Below are 21,261 nucleotides of genomic sequence, written 5' to 3'. Positions count from 1 at the left end.
CGATTCCCCAACGCGGTTCCCCTCCCCCAATTCACCAATAAAATCTTTAAAAAGAAAAGAAAAGAAAGACACAGGATGGAAAAAGTTATGCCAGGCAATTATTTACCAAAAGGATGCTGCGTAGCTGTTAACATCAGTAAAAGAGTAGAATTTATCTCCACTAAAATAAAATAGAAGACTTCATAATAATAAAAAAAGACTTCATAATAATAAAAGACCTCATTATAACAAAAGTCTCAATTCACCAGAAAAATAATAACTCTAAATTTGTGTGCTTTTAATATTGCTTCAAAATATATAAAGGAAAAACTGACAAAATTATAATGAAAAATAGACCAATTTACAATCATAGTTAGAATTTTAACACACCTCTCTTGATAACTGATAGGACAAATAGGGAAAAATATCAGCAAGGATGTAGAATATTTGAACAGCACAATCAGCAAACTTGACATAAACCTGATATATACAAAGAACACTACACCCATCCACTGCAGACCTTTCCAAGCACACACAGAGCATTTATAAAGACTGTGTGCTGAGCCATCAAAGGGCTAAAAGGATGCAGAGTATGTATTCTGAGCAAAATGTAAGGTAAAGAATAAAAATATTACTAGAAAATGCCCAATATGTGGAAATTAAGAAATATACTTCTAAATATCCCATGGATACAAGAAGAAATGTCTAAAAAACTGAAAAATATTTTGAACTGAATAATAAAAGGAAAAAAAAAGCTACATATCTTCTGGATACTGGCAATGTTCTATTTTTGACCCCAGTGAAAGCTACACTTTGTGATAAATAACTGAACTGCACATCATTTGGGGGGACACTTTTCTGTATGTGTGTTATATTTCATAATAAAAAGGGTTATTAGAAGAATATATAGAGCAGAATTAGAAAAGTGAACAAAGGGCTATCAATAGGACAGAAACTAAGTTCTGAATGCTCCCAAGCAGATGGACTCCAAATGACAGAAAAGCCAACAAATGCTCAGGACTCTGACCAGTAAATGATGAGCTCCTGAAAAACAGTTGGATGGGTGTCCCAGCCAAGCCTAGGGGATGTCTCAGGCTCAGAGCAGCAAGTGAGCCAGGGGCAGCTGGCAGGGCCCCCAGTTCAGGGTCTGCCTTCCCACTGCCAACACACCGAGCAGGCTGGCATCTACTTCCAAGCTTCATTCATTCTCACTACAGAAAACGGGTTTTTAAAAAATCTCTGTAGCCTCTAATGAGAGACAGAGAAAGGCGTGGGACAGGGCCACAGTTGTATGGAAACAACAGACAGAAAGTGCCCAGCAAATTGATGCCATTCTTTATAGTCTACGCTGCCTTCATCTTCCTGACTTCCCTCTGCAAACCAGAGTCCAGACACTTCTCTAGAGCCTACACACAGAGATGCTCCCCACAGCTCTCACCTTGCAGGTTCATTTGGGAATAACAGTTCTAAAAAGAACTGTGTAGGGTTGTATCAATCCAATGTCCACAGCTACCTGCAGCCCACAGAACACGGCCAGCCTGCCTGTCACCTCCTGACCCAGACACCCTGGAGGAAAGACAACCTGTTCTCTCCCATGGCCACTCACCACATCCTGGCCCCAAACCAGAAATCCCAGGCAGGTTAATAATTTGTTGCCCCAGGCAACCTAATAAGTTGGTATCCCTTCAAGAAGATATCCTTTAAATGTTTATCGACATTTTTGTGAACTCGGGATTATATTTTCTGTATATTGGGTTGTCGGAAGAGTCATGATACATTTTTGCAATGAAAAACATAGAAAAAATATGTCATGACTTTTCCAACAACCCAATAAAATATTATACCTAAAATTCATATGGAAACTCAAGGAACCCAGGATAGCCAAGACAATTTTGAAAAAAAAGAACAAAATTGAAGGAGTCGCACTTCCGAATTTCAAAATTTACTACAAAGCAACAGTGTAGTATTGGGATTATGATAGACACATAGATCAATGGAATAGAATTGAGAGTCCAGAAATAAACTCATGTAAACATGTTGATTAACTTTCAACAAAGGTGCAAGACCATTTAATGATGACATACTAGTATTTTCAACAAATGATGCCATTACAACTATATAGCCACATACAAGAATGAAGTTGGACCCTTTCCTCACACCATATACAAAACTCAAAATGGATCAAAACCTAAATGCAAGAGTCAAAATATAAAATTCAGAAGAAACCGTAAAGGTAAATTGTTATGACTTTGTATTTGACAATGGATGCTGAGATATGACACAAAAAGCACAAGCAACAAAAGAAAAAATAGATAAATTGGACTTCATCAAAATTAAAAACATTTGAGCTTTAAAAAACACTATCAAGAAAGTGGATCAAAAACCCACAGATTGGGAGAAAATATTTGCAAATCACATATCTGATAAGGGACTTGTTTCTAAAATACATAAAGAACTCCTAAAACTCAATAATAACAAGATAAACAGCCCAATTTAAAACATAAGCAAAGGATCTGAATAAACTTCTCTCCAAAGAAGATATACAAATAGTCAATAAGCACAAGAAAAGGTGCTCAATATTACTGACCATCAGGAAAATTCAAATAAAAAATCACAATGAGATGCCACTTTACACCCAAAGAACGGCTAGAATCAAAAGGTCAGAAACTAGCAAGTGTTGGTGAGGTTGTGGAGAAATCAAAACCCTCACACACTGCTGATGGGAATGGAAAATGGGGCATCCACTTTGGAACAGAGTTTGGCAGCGCCTCAAACAGTTAAACCTAGAATTACCATTTGAAATGCTAGGGCATTTCTACTGCTAGATCTATACCCAAGAGAACTGAAAACATGTCCACACAAAAACTTACGCATGAATGTTCACAGCAGAGCATTATTCATGATAGCCAAAAGAAACAACCCAATAACTATCAACAAATGAATGAATGAATAAAGAAAATGTGGTATAGCCTTATAATGGGATATTATTCAGCCATAACAATGAGTGAAGTGCTAACATCTGCTACAACATGAGTGAACCTTAAAAACATTATGCTAAGTGAAAGAAGCCAGTCGCAAAAAAGCACATGATTCCATGTATATGAAATGTCCAGAATAGGCAGGAAGTAGAGACAGGAAGTAGATTAGTGATTGCTTAGGATTGGCTGAGAGGGGAGACTGGGAATTGGGAGTAATAAGCTAAAGGGTACAGTGTTTCTTTTTGAGGTAATAAAAATGTTCTAAAATTAACTGTGGTAATGGTTACACAACTCTGTGACCATATTAAAAATCATTTAATTGTACAGTTTAAATGAGTGAATTGTATGTATGTGAATTATATCTTGGTAAAGCTATTTAAAAAAACATGTTGGCAAATAACTAATAAAATTAAAAGATATAATCCTGAAGGATAAAAAGCCTTATGTACACCTATAATGACTTCTTCAAATTACAGTATTTCCCATAAATAAAAATCCCTCTGGAATAGCTGGATTCTAGCCCCAGTTTACATACTCTCACCCCCTGAAGCCAGTTCACCGCTTTGGAAGGCAGTGTATGGCCAACTAATGTCACTTGAACATGTCCCTTATTGGGGGGCAAGGGGTTGTACTCATGTGTGCACACACACACACAACATATAAACCACAACTCATACCATACAGTACTCTCCCTGAAAGGAATTCTGGTCAACAGAATTTTGTCTCTACAGTTCCAGAGATGCTGGAAATTTAGCTCCCTTTGAATGCTTGTGTTCAGCAATACTTATATCAAAATAGTGATAATTATATCAAAATAGACTTTAAAACAATGGCTATAAAAGGACACAAAGAAGGACATTTCATATACAATAGCCAAGATATGGAAGCAGCCTAAATGTCCACCAATAGGCCATTGGATAAAGATATGGTGCATATATACAATGGAATATCACTCTGCCATAAAAAAGAATGAAATCTTACAATTTGCAACAACACAGATGGACCTAGAGGGTATCATGCTATGTGAAATAAGTCAGACAGAGAAAGACAAATACCATATGATTTCACTTATATGTGAAATCTAAAAAACAAAATAAACAATCAAAACAGAAACAAACTCATAGATACAGGGAACAAACTGATGGTTGCCAGATGGGAGGGGGATTTGAGGGCTGGGTGAAAAAGGTGAAGGGATTAAGAAGTACAAATTGGCCGTTACAAAATAGTCACAAGGATGTAAACACAGCATACGGAATATACTCAATAATATTCTAATAAATAAGTGTGGTGCCAGGTGGGTACTAGACTTATCAGGGATCACTTTGTAAGCTGTAGAAATGTCTAACCATTCTACTGTACACCTGAAACTAATATAATACTGTCAACTGTAATTGAAAAATATTTAAAAATTAAATTAAAAATTGTTTAAATGTTTGTGCTCAGGAAACTACCAGCTAGGCAGCACCTTCATCTGGTTCTAACAGGGCAAGGCCCACTGCAGGAGGCCAGGGGCTACAGGCCATGCTGGGGAAAGGCCAGGGAACTGAGGAAAACTTAGCAAAGAACTTCCCGGTGAGGAGTCCATGGCTGCCAAAATGGACTCTCAATCCATAGCTTCCAAACCTGCCTGAATCGCTGAAATACTTCAGTGGCTTCTTAAAATTAGATTCTCAGGCTCTGCCCCACACCTATTAAAACATGATCTCTGGGAGAAGATCCTAGAAATCTGTTTTTAACAGGCTCCCCAAGGTGCTTTTGATAATTGGCCAGGCTGGTAACCACTGATACGAATCTTCACTCATGAGCAGACAGGCAAAGATCACTTGCTGAATGAAGAAAGTCAGCAGCCTGGAAGAGGGGTGGCATTTGTCAAGAAAACAGTCAATGAAGAAAACAGGAGAGAACTTTTCCAGTATCAACCAGCGTCCTGGGAGAGATGTGAGAGGAGACTGCACATGTAAGAGCAGGAGGCTCTCCACCCCACCAGCTTCCTGCCCGCCCGCTGCACAGTCAGGTCAGGCCTGGTGCGAGCAGCAACCTTCCCTGCTACCCATCCGACCCAGCGTTGAGGCCATGGCTGGGCAGGACATCCACTCCCTGCTGCACTGGACACCCCTCAACTTCCCAGATCTGGCAGGGAGATTAATTCAACAGAAGAAATGTGGACTGGTGCAAGGAAATAGTCACATCATACCAGTAAGGAAAAGAAGTGGGTTACAAAATGGTACTTACAATATGATCTGAATTTTGTTAAAATTAGATGAAAGAGAGAGGGGGAGAGAGGAAGAGAGAGGGAGAGAGGGAGAGAGGGAGAGAGGGAGAGAGAGAGAGAGAGAGAGAGAGAGAGAGAGAGGTTGAAAGGATATAAACCAAAAAATGTTAATGGTCTTTTCTGGGGAGTCAGATTTCAGGTTACAGGTGATTCTTACTTTCTTCTTTTCACTAAGTTTTCAACAATGAATACATCTCACCATGATAATAAAGAGGAAAAAACAGTGAAACATATTTTTGCTTTTTAATCAGGATACAGCTAAGGCAGCAGGGTCTCACAGCTCCCTGACACTCTTTCTGACCACTCCAGCCCCACCAACTCAGATCATCCCAGAGACCTCCCTTGTCTAGAACAGTCCCCAATCCCAGTGGAGTTAACAGGCATTGCCTCCAAAGGTTGGGGGGATTAAATGAGATAATGTAGGTAAAGCACGTGGCACGCACAAGGCATGGCGCGCGGTAAGGGTTCAACGATGGTGGCTAGTCGATTACTCTCGTTATTATCCTCCACCACCTGGACCGGTGGATTCCAGTTTGCCAGACCACAGCCATTTCTAGGGGCTAAGCCACTGCTTTTCTATCACTTCCTCTGACACTAGAGAAAAGGGCAGGTTGTGAAGAGCCAAGTGTGCTGACAGAGGTAGCCTGAGAGTAGGGACCCCAGGAAGGCCCTAACTCCTCGGGTGCTCTATTTTTGAAGTCTGGGCAAAGTCCAGTTATGTAGCAGTAACTGTCCCAGCTTTCATAAAGAAAATTGTATACAGACCACAAGTTCAAGAAAAATGTGCTGGACGGGTCATCTCAGAAGGCATGAGCTCAGGTTCCAACTCCTATCACTGGCTTACTGGAAAACCTTCCTTTCTCTGGATCTCAAGTCTTCACAGAGGAAATGTAACCCCCTCTCCACAAGGTGTTACAGAACCAATAAGGAAAGGGATGGAGACCAGTAAAAGGCTGTATTCCAGGACTGGGCTATCATTTTTACTATGGCTACTTGGAAGGCTGGACCCTTGGGGTAGCTGCTACCCAGCTGTTATTTCAGGGAACCCCGTCCTGCTACCTAGGGGCTTGGGAGCAGGAGGCCACTGCCCACTTCATTCAAGTCCCCAGGGTAGCCCTGTGACCCTCCTGAGAGGAGAGAATTCTCCCACCTCTATTATGGGTCAGATGTCCACTGGAGCAGTCACACTGCTTCCAAGGTGAGCCCACAAGGATTCAAGCCCACTTGGGCTGACCTGGCACCTGCCCTGTCCCTGCACCAAAGGAAAGAGAACGGAGATGTTGAAACATCGGAACAAGACCTTGATTGACCCAAGCTGCTTGCTAATGGGAAACTCAGTGGTGACAAACCGGGTCTCTGAAAGATTAACTGGGGCATGATTATGCCAGCCCAGTGAGGCAGAGCCAACCGCACTTGGCACCAGTGGCCAAGGAGCAGGTGGTGCCCGGCAGCTTGCATGGCCTGAGCCTGTGCCCTGAGCCCCACCTGGGCAACCGAAGGAGGAAGGGGCCAGGGAAGGTTCCCCCAAACAGAAGGCCTGCCTGCTCCCAACCTCATCTATACTTTCTGGGCGCTGAGAGCGGGGTGCAGCAGCCCTGGCAGCGGGCCTCAGAGGACACTTACCAAAGGTGGTGAGGTAGAAGGACAAGCCCGGGTGGGCACGCCGGCTGCAGAGGGAGACACGGTGCAGGGAGTGTTCCATGGCCGCCCCGCTCTGGGCCTGGAGGGTGAGCGTGTAACCCGAGGCGTCTGTGTTGCTCCACAGTAACCGAGGCAGCAGGTTCACCCGCCCCCCGCGCGCCGGAGTCTCCCAGGCGCGAGCTGGAGGCCCGGCTGAATCGCGCGTTTGAACAGGCGGGCGCGCCAGGCCCTGATTGGCCCGCGCTGGTTTGAATGGAGAGGTTTCCACCTGACAGAGCAGACGCTGGCCAGAGGCGGGATGGCGCTGGCGCCCCAACTGCGAGGGTAGCTACCGCGGCTGGGACCGCAGCCCTCCCCAGAAGCCCGCAGGACCGGGCAGTCACACTAGGTCTCCTGGCTCCAGGACCGCTCCAGGCTGGAAGTGCGATCCCCATGAGAGGCCCGCAGCCCCTGGGCTGCCCATTAGGGCGCGCTTGGCCTGCTCGTCCAGTTCCCGCAGGCCAGCAATTAACCCGGTTTGTAACATGCTTTGAAGCACAGACCTGTAATCACTGGACCCGGAGCAAAAGCAAAGGGGCGCCCTCCTGGCCCAGGGAAGGGGCTTTGGAAAAGTGTTCTCCACACTTGGACAGGCCCACCCACCAGGCTGCAGCCCCTTCCCAGACCCTGCCCTCTCTATCTCCCTCTTGAGCCTCCTCTTGGATGAGAGCAGCCTGGCATAAGTCCAGACCACAGCAGCTTGCTCCAGCCAGCCTCACAGCCCTCCATCTATCTGCAGCCTGGTGCCATGCGACAGGAGGTCAGGCGCCCAGAATATGAGGGGCCCGAAAAGCATACTATGCAGACGGGGTAGATGCTTTCAGTCTCCAGAGCCTGGTGCAGGAGGCAGAGCTGGAAGGAAGGTCAGCCCCTGAGCTGCTTTGTCGGCAAACATTCATGGGACACCTCCTGGGAGCAGTTTCACACCAAGACATCTGCTCTGCAAATCTCTCCCTGTTGCTGCTATGGGAGGGAAAGTTGCTGGTCTTATGTAAGCCTAAAAATGGGAAATGTCTGAAGTTGCCAAATGGATATTTGTGGCTCAGTGATCCGCTCAAGACAAGGTTGGGGGATGCAATAGAGAAAGTGGGGAGAGGGCCGGCCGAGTGGCGCGATGGTTAAGAACTCGCTTGGGATGCCAGAGGGCCCCGGTTCGGATCCCACATATGAGGGCCAGTGACACTGCCCTCTACAGCTAAGATGCTGAACAACAGCTCAACCTGGAGCTGGGCTGCCGTGAGTCGCCGGCGACGGCGTGGGCTGCAGTCCCTGTGGCAGTGGATTGCCATGGGCTACCGTGTGTGGCCAGCAGCCAGCGTGAGCGGCCAGCAGCCGCAGTGAGCGGCCGTCCAGAAGCCGGCGACTGATCTGCCTCACCAGAGAAGAGCGCAATGATGGTGCCAACTTGGGCCAGTGAAGCAACATCCTCCACAACTAGATTGAAGAACAAAACGACAGCAACTTGTCTGTTCCCCTTTCCCCAATTCCCCAGCACTGTTCCCATCCCCCCAATTCCCCAATAAAAAAAAAAAAGAGAAAGTGGGGAGAAAATTATATGTATTGAGGAGCAGGTGCCAGGAGCTGAGCTGGGCAATTTACACACATCATCTCATTAAATATTCACAGTAACCCTAGGAAGCATTAGTCCCAATTTACCAGGGATAAATCTGAACCTCAGGCAGACAGAGTAGGTAACTTATCCAAGGCTGGCAGAGCTGAAATTTGAACCCAGGCCTGTCTGCCCCCCAGGCCATCCTCCTTTTTTTCCTCCTTGGCATCCATTCCTGCCCCATGGCCAATAGCAAGTGGAAGTAGCAGACCTGCCTTCTTGAGGCAGCTAAGAAAACTAGATCCCACAGGGCCAGCTGGCCACCAGCAGGGAGCTGAAACTAGAGAGGGAGCCCTGAAATCAGCAAATTAGTGGTCAAGTGCAAATGAGTCACAGAAAGGCCAGTGACTGTTTCAATCCTGGCACTTTGTGAGTTCATGCTCTGCTCTGCTCTCCCCTAGCCCCCATACCACGAGCACTGCCCTTAGCAGGGACAAGCCTACTCCCATGGCCCCAACCCAGTAGCAGATGGACTTACCTGCACCCTGGACTTGAGTGTGCCTGATCCTCCTCCTGCCTGGGGAAGTCTGAGTCCAGGCATCCTTTCTGGGCAGGGAGGTATCCTGGCTCTGCCATTCCATTCAGGCAGGGAAAATGGGCAACCACAGTCTCAAGCCACAGGTTACAGACAGGACACCCTGGCTGGAGGTGCTGTAAGCCTGCAGGAGCAAGACGGGAGCATGGTTAGGCATGGCCTGAGGATGCCCCCAGAGAGGGATGTTCTCTCCCAGTAGGAATTTGAAAAGGAGGGCCACAGGGGAGGGAAGAGTGATGTGCCCAAGGTGATACTGGCCCTTTCACAGCTCTGCCAGGGACCACTGTAGAGCCCACACTAGGGAAGATCACCTTGGACTGTGAGCAACCTGCAAATGCACCCTCACGCCTGTGGGACCCAGCAGGAGAGCTGAGCAGAGCTGCACTATCTGCATGTGGCCTGGGGTAAAAAGACTGAGGGCCACACTGGGCACTTCGCCCCATTCAGCACAAAAAGTCCCACTGCCGTGTAAGTTCCCTCCCTGCTCCTGCCCTACTCAGCAGCTAATTTATTTAGTTGGGAGACCCCAATGCCACTCTGATCCTGATCCGACTCCTTGGTGGCACCACCTCCACCACCGTTACCACCAACCGTAGGGCCCCTTGTGTAGCAGAGCACTGGAAGCTTCCTTCTCTTTTTTTTTTTTTTTTTTTTTTTAGCTGAGACGTCCTGCCGCCTGTTGGCAGCTCAGCGGCAGCTCAGCTTGGGCCGGGCACCGAACTGCTGTTGTTCAGAGCTGGCACTCTTGAGCGAGCTCTTGAAGCTTCCTTCTCTTAAAGGGGCAGGTCACTCTTTTCTCAGGAGAAGGATGACAGAGTGAGTGGGAGCCTGGGCGATGCCATCGTAGGAGAGACTGGTCCTATTAACCCACACTAATATCCACAGGGGACATCCAGAAAGTGTCACAGTTATGTCCCTGCTTCCCCCAAGAAGGCAGGGGAGTTTGAGGACCAAGCCCAGCTTTCTGACATGCCCTGAGCACTCTAGCATCCCCTGGCCATGGGCTTCAGTATCTCTCTTACACCTCACACACACCCCACACATACGTAAGCATACTACACACACAATACAAACATACAATGAACACAAACATACATACCATAACACTTCCCATGTATAAACACTAATACTCCACATACACAAACATACCATATACTCGTACATACACACACACAAGCATACTACATACATACCATATATATATATATATATATATATATATATATATACACACACACACACAAACCCCACACTCTATACATGCATCTTATACACAAACACATAGACACACACCACACAGACACACAAAAACACTTAAATACACTACATACATACACCACATTCAGATACGATACAAAGATTGATTATAGGCATTTTTTAAGACTGATTCTGTATCTAGAAGAATAAAGACTACCTGGGTTTGGAGGGGAGGGACTCAAGGGATTTTTTTGGGTGCATTTTCACCTTAGCTATTAAAGAATCTTAGTGTCTTTAGATATCATCTGGCCCAGTAGCCAAATAATTTTTGAAAAAAAATAATAAAGGGGACTAGGATTACCAAATGTAAATAGTATTATAATAATGTAGTACCAGAAAGAAGACAAACAGATCAATGAAATGGAATAGAAAGTTCAAGAAGAGAAATGATTTTATTTAGAATATAAGGAAGATTTTCAAAAATTTTTAAACTAAAGATTAATTTCAAATAGTTAGAAGAACAAGCTGATTCAGATGAAAATCTTAAAAGGAAATAATATAGTTAAAGTTTAAATTTATTTTGTTTTAAAATAGACTTCAACAATAAAACCAAAGCCTGGTTCTTTCAAAAAAATAAATAAATAAAAATAATAATTAATTAATTAATTAAATGAAATAGAACTCTGGCAAAACAAAGAAAACTACAAATAAACAGCTTTAGGAAAGAGAAGGATACTCAAAATACAAAGGTAATTCTTTAAATTATAAGAGGAAACCATTGTAACCTTATTTATAAATTTGAAAATCTGAGGGGAAAATGGGTGATTTTCTAGAAAGCATTACTTACTAAAATTGATACAAGAGTTTGAAATTTTTAATAGCTCACTAACCATACATAAAACACAAAAGGAAACCAAAATTCTACCTGACAAAATTATAGAAGACCCAGATAATTTCAGAGGCCAATTCTATAAGACCTTCAAGAAACACATAATGCCAATGTCATTTAAACTGTTTCAGAACTAGAAAAAAACTGAAAGATTTTTCAGTGCTAGGTACAAGCGTAGGCAAAGACAAACATCAGATAAGGTTAGCAACAGAAAACTACAGACCAAAGGTCAAAGATAAAAATAAGAGTAGAAATTAATGAAATAGAAAACATACATTGAGAAGATTTGTTAAACATGTGGCCACACTGGGCCCACATTCTCCTAGTTTTGACACATTCCTGTTTTTAAGGAAAAGCCAGAAACATCTAATTTTTAATATAATATTTCCCAAATTTTCAATATTGGCTATTCAGTCAAAAATTTTAAAATATCATGTAGGTCAAATAAAATAAATCTCTGCCCTATAACAAGTTTGAATTCTCTGCTAGAACAATCTGACTTATGAATATAAACACTAAAATCCTAAATATTAGCATATTGAAACCAGCAGTGTATTTACGATCAAATGGCATTCATTCCAGGAATGCAAAGGTGGTTCAAATTTCACAAACATATTAGTGCAGAGTTTGGCAAACTATGCCTACAGGCCAAATCTGGCCCACTACCTATTTTTGTGCCACAAGTGAGCTAAGAATGAATTTCATATTTTTAAATGATTGAAAAAAGTCAAAAAAATTAAAAGCTTTTCTATGTCCATAAAAACTTAAAATCTTTTTAAATTAAAAAATGAATTTAAAATATTTTTTAAATACATGGCAAATATGTACATAAAGACGTCTTACAAATCAAGTAAGAAAAATATGAATGTACCAAAGAACATGAATAATCATTGCACAGGAGAGGAAAATAAATGACTAATGCATAAAATACTAGTAACCAAAAAAATGAAAAATCATCTGGTCGGTCCCACCATTTGCCTTCAGGCAATTCAAGCATTTGTATTTATAGGTGAGGTGACTAAGGTTCAGCATTGTTAAATGAATCAGGTAGCTAAAGTAATAAACAGGGAGAATTAAGAATCCAGCCAAAGAACCACTATAGAATGTCATCTTACACACCAATCCTCCTACTCAGGATGGCTAGACAACAAACTAGTAGGACTGAGACCTCCATGGCTGCCGACACATTAAAACTCAATTCAATAAATGTTTGCTAAGCTAAGCCCCTGTGTTGTGCTGAGCCTTCCACTGAGCGCTGAGGATACAGAAGTGAGCAAGATGGAGCTTGCAATCTAGTGAGACACTGGATGAGTGTTACAACAGAGGAAACACGGCAACCTGCAGAAACACAGATTAACATCTCACTGAGTCTGGTAGATGGGCAGACTGAAATGATAAAAGAAGTCAGAGAAGACTTCTCAAAGAAAGTGACCTGAGTGATGATTTAGCCAAGCAGAGGAGGTGAAGGAAGGGTTACAGGCATAAAGAACAAAACATGCAAAGGTCAGAATCTGAGAGAAGCATCGTACACTTGAGGAACTGAACAATGGGAAGCGTGGCAGGGAACTTAGAGTATGAGGGAGGAAGTAATACGCAAGAAGGTAAACATCACACAGGGTTTCATATATTATTAAAAGGAGCTCAGGCTTAACCCTAAGAGCATAGGGGAGTCATCGGAAGATTTTAAGCAAGATGCCAAAAGGTTTTAATTTATGTTTTCGAAAGATCACTCTGGCTAAAGTATGAAAATATGGACTGGGATGGAGGAAGGGTTGCATGAGGGTTGGAACCAGAAAATGCTGTCAGGTGAAGCCTTTTCCAGTAGTTCAGGTAAAAGATGATAGTGGCCAAACTAATGTAGTAGCAGTAGAGATGGAAAGAGGTACAATCAACAGAACTTGGTGATTGATTAGAAGATAAAATGCAAGGAATCCTGGCTTGAGGAATTAAATGTCCAGAAGTGCCCTTTACAGAAATGGAGTACATGGCAGGAAGGGCTGAACTGAGGGGAGACCTGAAGAGTTCAACACAAGGTTGAGCTACCTATGTGCTGCCCACGTGAAGATGTCAAGTGAGCTGTTGAATATACTGGACAGAAGTTCAGGAAAAATACTTAGGCTAGAAATACAGATTTAGGAATTCACAGTCAAGCCATGGGCATTAATCAGAGAGCCCAGGGAGAATGTTTAATGTGAGAAGAAGGCTCAGAAAAGAGCCAAGAAGAGAGCTAACAGAAATGACAGGCAGAGGAAGAAAGGCTAGAAATGGAGAAGGAAAGTCAGAGCATGCAATAAAAGGGAGATTATAGTCAACAATGTCAAATACTGTTGGAGAGGTCAAGTAAGTTAATAACTGAGAAGTGTCCATTGGATTTAGCAACAAGGCAATCACTGTTGACCTTCCATCCCAGAATAAGATGCTGGGAGGCAACAGCTCCACATGAATGAAAATGTACCAAATTCACTCTAAAAGGAAAAATACCCTGGGCTCAAAGCCAGAGAATATTCTTGGGATTCTTGGGTCAGCTTTTTTTTTTTTCTTGTCCTAAATTTAACCAACTGGAATGCTTTGTTACATGGTATTTTATTCACCCTTGAAATGCAGGATTTGCCTTTTAAAAGTATGTCTGCAATTCATGTTCAAGTTAGAACACAGTATCTTTGGGATAGTGGTTCTCCACAGAAGCAGATGCTGGTTGCTGTAAATACCACTGGGAAACTTTCATTTGCCTCAGATGTAGAAGACTTATGTGACCTAAATACACAAACAGGGCCTAAGGGAACCAAGTAAAAAATTCAAGATTTCAAGTGAGCTGAGAGGTGTTATTTCAAAGTAGAAGAGGTGAAAACCTTCACTGCCAAAGGAATGTGAAAGAGTAAGCTGAGCTCAAAGATAAAAGCCAAAGACCTGACAAGAGCCAGAAAAGAAGAGCAGAGTCCCCTGTCCCTCCTAGAGTGGCGCAGTGTCCTTGTACTTACGTTGGAAGCCCTTTTAGCCTCTTTAGTAAGCACCCCTTTTCCTGACCTGATAACAAGCAACTTGTGTTGGTTTAGTCAAAGGCTCCGGAGGCCCACAAATGTTTTCCCAAACTTAAAGAATAACAGAAACTTCTGCCTCCCCCAAAATGGAGTAACATCTTGAGACTGAATCCAACCCAGAAACTGGATTTTAACCTCTTACCTGAAACAGCGAAAACATTGGACAACATATACGAAAAGATGTTGGTCACCAAGCAACAGAGGACAAGGATTCCTGAGAAATAGAAAATCAGCAAGGAGAGTGCTATGGTTGCCCCCAGCCTATTGCCTGGAGAGGCTGTCTAGATAGGAGAGCGAACCCAGGTCAACTCCCTGAGCGAGACGTTCAAGAGGCCAAGGCAGCTGGAGGTCACAGAACAGAGTATCAGAGAGGAAAGAGCAGCAGAAAGAGAGAGATCAGGGATCTGCAGAGGGCCATCCCTCAAATCTTCAGCTGAGTGCTGATGAGCTCAACCGTGTAAGGAAAGAACCCTGAGGCTGGGGAAAGAACCACCCAAAAGGATTGAAGGGAGTACTCTTTGAAGCTCCACAGGATGAGGAATAATTCTTAGTCTCTTAAGCCGGAATAGAAAGACCTAACTCATGGCGCATTGGGTAGGTACTCAGAAGAGTTTTGCCTCAGTTGAGGGAATAATTAACCCTAGGATAAATGATGCTCTGGTCCCACCTAAAAAAGCTTAAAAGCAAGACCCAAAAGGATCAAAACATTTATAAGTAAATTAACTGCATGGCAGAACAAGCTCAAAAATACTTATAGGAATACAAAAATATCCAACACCCAACAAAGTAAAATTCACAATGTCTGGTAGCCAATAAAAAGCTCCCAGGCATGTAAAGAAGCAAAAAAAATGTGACGCATAATAAGGAGAAGAATCAATAGAAACCAATACAGAAATAACACAGATAACAGAATTAGTAGATAACACATTAAAATAGTTATTATGAATGTATTTTGTATGTTCAAGAAGCATTTTAAGAGCATGTTAAGTAGAGATATGGCAGATACACAAAAAGGCCAAATTGAACATCTAAAGGTGAAAAATATAATGTTTCAGATAAATAGATAGATAGATAGATACATACATACATACATACATAATAGGTGATGATAGATAGATAGATAGATAGATAGATAGATAGATAGATAGATAGATAGGAAGGATGGGATTAACAGCAGATTAGACACTACAAGAAAGAAAAAAAGATTAGTGAATTTGAAGACATAGCAATAGAAACCATCCAAAATGAAACACAAAGAGAAAAACGACCTACTCCCACCCTCAAAAAAAGAAAGAAAGAAAACAGAGCATCCATGAGCCTGCAGGACAACTTTCAGCAGCCTAATAGATATAGAATTGGAATCCCTAAAGGAAGTAGAGGAAAGAAAATATATTTGAAAAAAATAATGGGTGAAAATTTCTCAAATTTGATGAAAATTATAAAACCACAAATCCAAGAAGCTCAATGAACCCCAAGCAGAAGAAACATGAAGAAACCTATATCAAAGTACATCATGATCAAATTGCTTAAAATCATTGATAAAGAGAAAATCTTAAAAGCGTCCAGAAAAAAAAATCTTAAAAGTGGCCATGGGGGCCAGCCAAGTGGCTTGTTGGTTAAAAGTTGGCTTGGGAGCGTGAGCTCTGAGCAGCAGGGCCACTGGTTCAGATCCCACATGGGCCAGTGACACTGTGCCTTCTACAGCTAAGATGGTGAACAACAGCTCAACCTGGAGCTGGGCTGCCGTGAGTCGCTGGCGTGGCCGGCAGCCTGTGTGAGCTGCTGTGAGCAGCCGACCAATGGCCGGCGACCGATCTGCCTCAGCCAGGAAGAACGCAATGATCATAATACCAACATGGACCAGTGAAGCGACATCCTCCACAGCTAGACTGAAGAACAAAAGGACAGCAACTTGTCTGTTCCCCTCCCCCAATTCCCCAATAAAATCTTTTTTTTTAAAAAAAAGAAGCAATTTGAGCCAGGTGGGAATAGGGGGACACTGGGGGGAAAAAAAAAGCAGCCATGGGAACAAAGATAAGAAAGATACTAGACTTCTCATCAGAAATATGCACCAGAAGACAGTAAAGCAACATCTTTAAAGTACCGAAAGAAAAAACTGCCAACCTAGAATTCTTTACCCAGCAAAAATAGCTTTCAAAAAGTAAAGCCAAAAATATTTTTCTTAGCCTTACAAAAGCTAAGTAAATTTATCGTTCATTTGTCATTGATGAATTCATCATCAACAAGCCAGCACTACAAGAAGTGTTTAAGTCTTTCAGGCAGAAAGAAAATGATACCATATGGAAGTCTTGATCTACACAAAGGAATGAAGGCAACACCAGAAATGGTAACTACATGGGTACATATAAAAGAGTTTTTTCTTATTATTTAAATCTTTTTAAAAGAACAATATAACTAGCATAAGGAACCATTGACTAAAAAACACCCAGAGCTCCCTGCATCCAGGAATAAATTGTTATATATTGCTTTTGTCTAAATTCTGATTTATCTCAAGAAGCAAACTCCAGGGAAGCTATTAGCAAGTTAGCATTTGCAGTCATGTGGGAATTTGGGTTCTACTTATGGAAGAAAATAATATAGATATGCTTAGTATAAAATGCAGCAACCACAGCTGAGATCTGGGGCTCAGCTGGATTGCATTCAAGCTTAAATATAAGGCTTATGTAGAGCAAAGCCAATTTCTGGATTAGTATAATGTGATGATGATGTGCCCTTTTAGTGGACAGACCATACAGGAACAGAAGTCATGGCATCTAGAGATCCCAAACATTCTCCAGGGAAATTTCATGGGAAACTAGGGCATATATCTGGGTTGGTTTTACTGGAGCTGCAACTGAGAGAAGTGGCATGGACTCCTTTTGCTTCCAGGTTCATACCAATCACCTTTGGGTTCCTTTTTCTGCCCATCACTCTACTGACACTGTTCAACTCAGAGGTCACCATTGACTTCCTAATTATGAAAATCACGTGCTTCCCCTCAGTCCTCATCCACCTTGCCTTACTTTTCCTCCACTTCTCTGATAATTCCTCTATTTTATGGCTCTTCTCAAAAGAGTATGTTACTTAGTTGTGCCCTTTCATCCCCTCCTTCCTAATATTCTCCCCCTCCGAGATCTCATCCACTTTTATTGCTACTCTTACCTGTTCTGATAACTCCTAGATCTCTCTCCAACCTCAGGGCCCAGGACCACCTCTGCTTTGATACATTAACCAACAATATCCTCCCTTTCAGCACCCTCCTCTGACTGCTCACATAATCTGTAGCCCTAATTGTCTGCATCTAGACTGTGGGCAACTCTAGTGCAGTGATTGAGATATGTCTTCTTTATAGCTGCCTACTGCCCAGCGTAGTGTTTGGCACACATAAAAAAAGCCAAATCTTGCTGGGGAATTCAGATCTAAAGTCAGCAGCTAAGACATAGGTTGTGAATAGCCAAAATTACCCTCAAATAAGCCATTAGTCACCCATAAAATGCACATGGTATTGTAAATCAAAAGGGAAACAGCACATTTGCCTTCCCCATCTCGCACTCCCTCTGCGATGTACTTTCACTGAGTGGCAGAGCTGGAACAGCCTCCACCAGTTGCATTACAGGCTCTCTGTCTCTCCTTTCCACTTGTGCTTCATTTTTGACCCTGCACATTGATGGAGTTTCCATAAGTGAAAAGCATATACGGCAATAATACCATTGTAAATGTTTCCTGTTCAGGGAGTCCAACTACATCAAGCGTTGGTTTTTCTTTAAACTGGTTCTTCCTTTTGACTTCACAATTCTGATAACGACAGAGCCTCATTGAATCAGGCTGAAAACTCTTTGACTTCCCTCTCCCTCTCTTTCCAGTTTCCAAGTTCTTGTTAATCTTTCCTTTGTACAATATCCCCTTGTCCCCATGCTTATTGCCACCTATAGAATCCTGGCCCTCATCATCTCCCATCTTGACTTTTATGACAGCCTCCTAGCTGAGCTCGCTCATCTTGCTGGTCTCTCTCTGATTCAAGTTTCACAGCCATTAGATGAACATTTCCTAAAGCACTAATTTAGTCCTATCACTCCCCTATTCAAAAGCCATCAATGGCTATCAAATAGAGTCCACTCTTTCTAGCCCAGCATTCAAGACCCTGAACAATCTAGTCACAAGCTGACTCCGGTCCTACCATTCACTCTTCCCAGGCAGGAACACTGCCAATCCCCCAAACTTTCCCCACCTGTCACTTCCCTCTACCTAAAGGCCACCTCCACAAACATCTCCTATTACCAAAACCTAACTCAGCTTCAAATGGTAGCATCCAAAGTGCCCCCTGCTTCTTCTCATCACTATACCTCCTTCTTTGCCCCACTCAGCTCACACTGCTACATTATATGCATATGTACCCTAAAGAAATGTGTCATATGCTTTTCATTCATTTGCTCATTCGGCATATATTACTAAGCATTTACAAAGTGCCAGGCATTCAACTAGATGCCAAAGATATGCAGTGAAGACAGATGCCACTCACAGAACTATAGTCTGGCAGGAGAGGCTGGCAATGAAGAAGCTGTGAACCCCATAGAGACTATGAGAGAAGTGAAAGTGGGGAGCCTCGCCCGACTGGTCAAAAAGAGCTTCTCCCAATAGGTAACATGTAAGCTGACATCTGAAGAATGAGTATAAAGTAGCCAGGCAGAAGGGAGAAAAAAAGAATTTTACAGGTGGAGGAAAAAGTCAAGGGAAAAAAATCTGAAGGTAAGAGAGGACAGGGCTCATTAGAAGAAACAAAAGGGGGGAAAAATCATTGCTGGATCCTAGAACAAGGTGGGAACGGAGGAATTGGGGCTGCGGAGATGAGGAGGGCGCAGCCGAGTCACAGCCCTTCCTTGTAAGGCTTGTAAAACAAGCAAAAGAGGTTGGGTTTGATCCTGAGGGCAAGAGAGAGTTTTAAGGAAAGGAGTGTCTGGATCTTATTTGCATATNGAGACCATGAAGAGTGAGGCTTAGTGAAGGTAAATCCTGGTAAATGACGATGAGCATGTCTCTTGGCTGGAAAACAGGAATCTGGGATGTTTACAATGGTGAGCACTGGAAATTCGTCTGAGAAAGCAGATGAGAAGAAAACATGTAACATGCCAAAAGGGAGTCAAACAGAAACAGTTCAAAGATCTTGTAAGGAAGGAGACAGGGGCTGGTTAATTCACCGTTAGCATCCAGAGGAGCTTTACAGGGTGAGCCCAGGATTCGAGGGTGGCCCCTCTCAATTCGGCGGATAGTTGCCCAGCATTGTGGATGCTGACAAACAGCCAAGTTACAGGTGGTTTCATCCCACTGGCTCTTATCTGGCAAGTCCATAGTTACAAATGGGTTAGGACAAAAGCCAACCTTGCAGCTTTCTAGCCCTCTGGAGAGACAATAACCACATAATTAGGGAGTATTACATACTATATACTATACTATATAGTATTATATACTAGCCATGCAGTCCAGATTTTAATTTGGACTCAAAGCATAAAATATTTCTATTGAGCCCATATAGGTAAATGGTGGTCACAGGATAATTAAGAATTGGGTAACAAGCAAGTATGAAAAAAATCTCAGCGTCAAGTACAGTGGCTAGAGCTTGGGAACAGACTGACTTCAGAAGGTCTCCTAATTCACCATTTAAAAGATTGGTTAATCTGAGCTACAGTTTCCTCATCTGCAAAATGAGGATAAGCCTATTTCACAGGGTAATTACAGAAATTAGTTAATGGATATTAAAAGGTCTGGCATATAGTTCAGATAAATATCAGCAACCTTTCCTTTTTCCCTTCATTAATTAGGGAGAAGATACCACCATCTCCAAAAAGCCTTATCAAATTACAACTAATGTAGTCACGGAAGTGCTTTTACATGGCTCAGGGGGCCGGCTGAGTGGCTCAGTTGGTTAAGAGCTCGCTCAAGAGTTTGAGCTCTGAGCAACAGCGGCTTGATGCCTGGCCTGAGCTGAGCAGCCGCTGAGCTGCCAACAGGTGGCAGGATGGCTCAGCTAAAAAAAAAAAAAAAAAAAAAAAAAAANCAACCAAATCGCTCAATTTTTTTTTTAGAATGAAGCTAAAACTGTCAGCTGTCAAATGACATAATAATAACATAGATGAGAATGACTCTAGTACTTTCAAAAATGAACTAGTGCCATCTGTCGTAAACATGTGTCATGACTTTTCCAAAGACCCAATACACTCTGGAAGCAGTGGGGAGTTCTAAAAAACACTGGGCCCTGGGTCCTAAAACCAGAAATTCTGATTTAATAGGTCTGGAGTGCACTCTGGTAATTAGGGTTTTAAAAACTCCTCAGTTGATTTCAATGTGCAATCAAGGTGGAGCACCACTGACAATGCAAAAATCATCTCTTCCATAATGCATTTCTCAACTGAGAGAGGACAGGCCACTGCTGTAAGAACATGATTCAAAGGGGGCACCCCAGTCACCCAAGCAAAACTGCTCCTATTGGAGGCATCAGGAAGAGGAGTGGAATATTGATCACCCTGGGTGGGGAGATAACCTGGGACAAGTCACCTCCCATCCTGGGCCCCAGCCCTGGTTCTGTCTACCTCCCATGTGAAGGTCAGGAGCCTTCTTAGATCTTGGAGTTAGAGGACACTGTTGGTATCAGAGACCACAACGAGATGGGAGATAAACCAAGAGAGCAGCATCCTTCCCAGGAAACACCTCACCTGAGCCCTCCCACTGCCCCCCAGGGTTAAAGAGTGAATTCTTATATTAAACAGTTATTTTCACATTACAGTCAGCAGTGTCCAGTCTGAGTAGGGCAGAAGAATCTTCTAAGGGTTAGGGGGAATTTTTTCTCCCATCTTCCCTCCCATTCTGCACTCAAGCTGAGAAACATCAGAGGGACCGGAGAAAGTATATCCTTTAGCTCAGATGTGATAAGGACTCCAAAAAGGCATGAACACTAAAGGAAAAGGATCACCTGTCAAGTATCGGCTACCTGCCTCCTAGACGGGGCTAGATAATGTGGTGATCACAAACTGAGGCTGCAGAGACTAACTTGTGGCAGAGGAAGTGGAGGGCCCTTAGATCTCTCTTGGGG

At 42.9% G+C, this 21,261-nt stretch overlaps 1 protein-coding gene and 1 long non-coding RNA gene across 3 annotated transcripts in view; both read right to left on the bottom strand.

The window, feature by feature from the left end:
* Positions 1-7,096, bottom strand: part of RGS3 (regulator of G protein signaling 3) — a 114,669-nt gene extending 107,573 nt beyond the window's left edge. The window contains exon 1 of one of the 2 annotated variants that reach the window (XM_019635831.1): positions 6,853-7,096. In XM_019635831.1, coding sequence (XP_019491376.1) covers positions 6,853-6,931 — 79 coding nt within the window. In that variant the 5' untranslated portion in view covers positions 6,932-7,096. The remainder of the gene's footprint in view (positions 1-6,852) is intronic. The other variant, XM_019635829.1, reaches the window with a different exon arrangement.
* Positions 7,097-19,158: 12,062 nt separating this feature from the next.
* The window catches only part of LOC109379319 (uncharacterized), a 23,643-nt gene continuing 21,540 nt past the window's right edge, over positions 19,159-21,261 (bottom strand). Inside the window, exons 2-3 of the long non-coding RNA XR_002123178.1 lie at positions 19,373-19,572; positions 19,159-19,268 (exon numbers count right to left, since the gene is read on the bottom strand). This is a non-coding gene — a long non-coding RNA (uncharacterized LOC109379319). The remainder of the gene's footprint in view (positions 19,269-19,372; positions 19,573-21,261) is intronic.

The sequence above is a fragment of the Hipposideros armiger genome, unplaced genomic scaffold, assembly GCF_001890085.2.
Source record: "Hipposideros armiger isolate ML-2016 unplaced genomic scaffold, ASM189008v1 scaffold_24, whole genome shotgun sequence".
Classification (NCBI taxonomy): Eukaryota; Metazoa; Chordata; class Mammalia; order Chiroptera; family Hipposideridae; genus Hipposideros; species Hipposideros armiger.
Note: the sequence above shows the minus strand (reverse complement) of the source record. Positions and strands in the feature narration are given on the sequence as shown.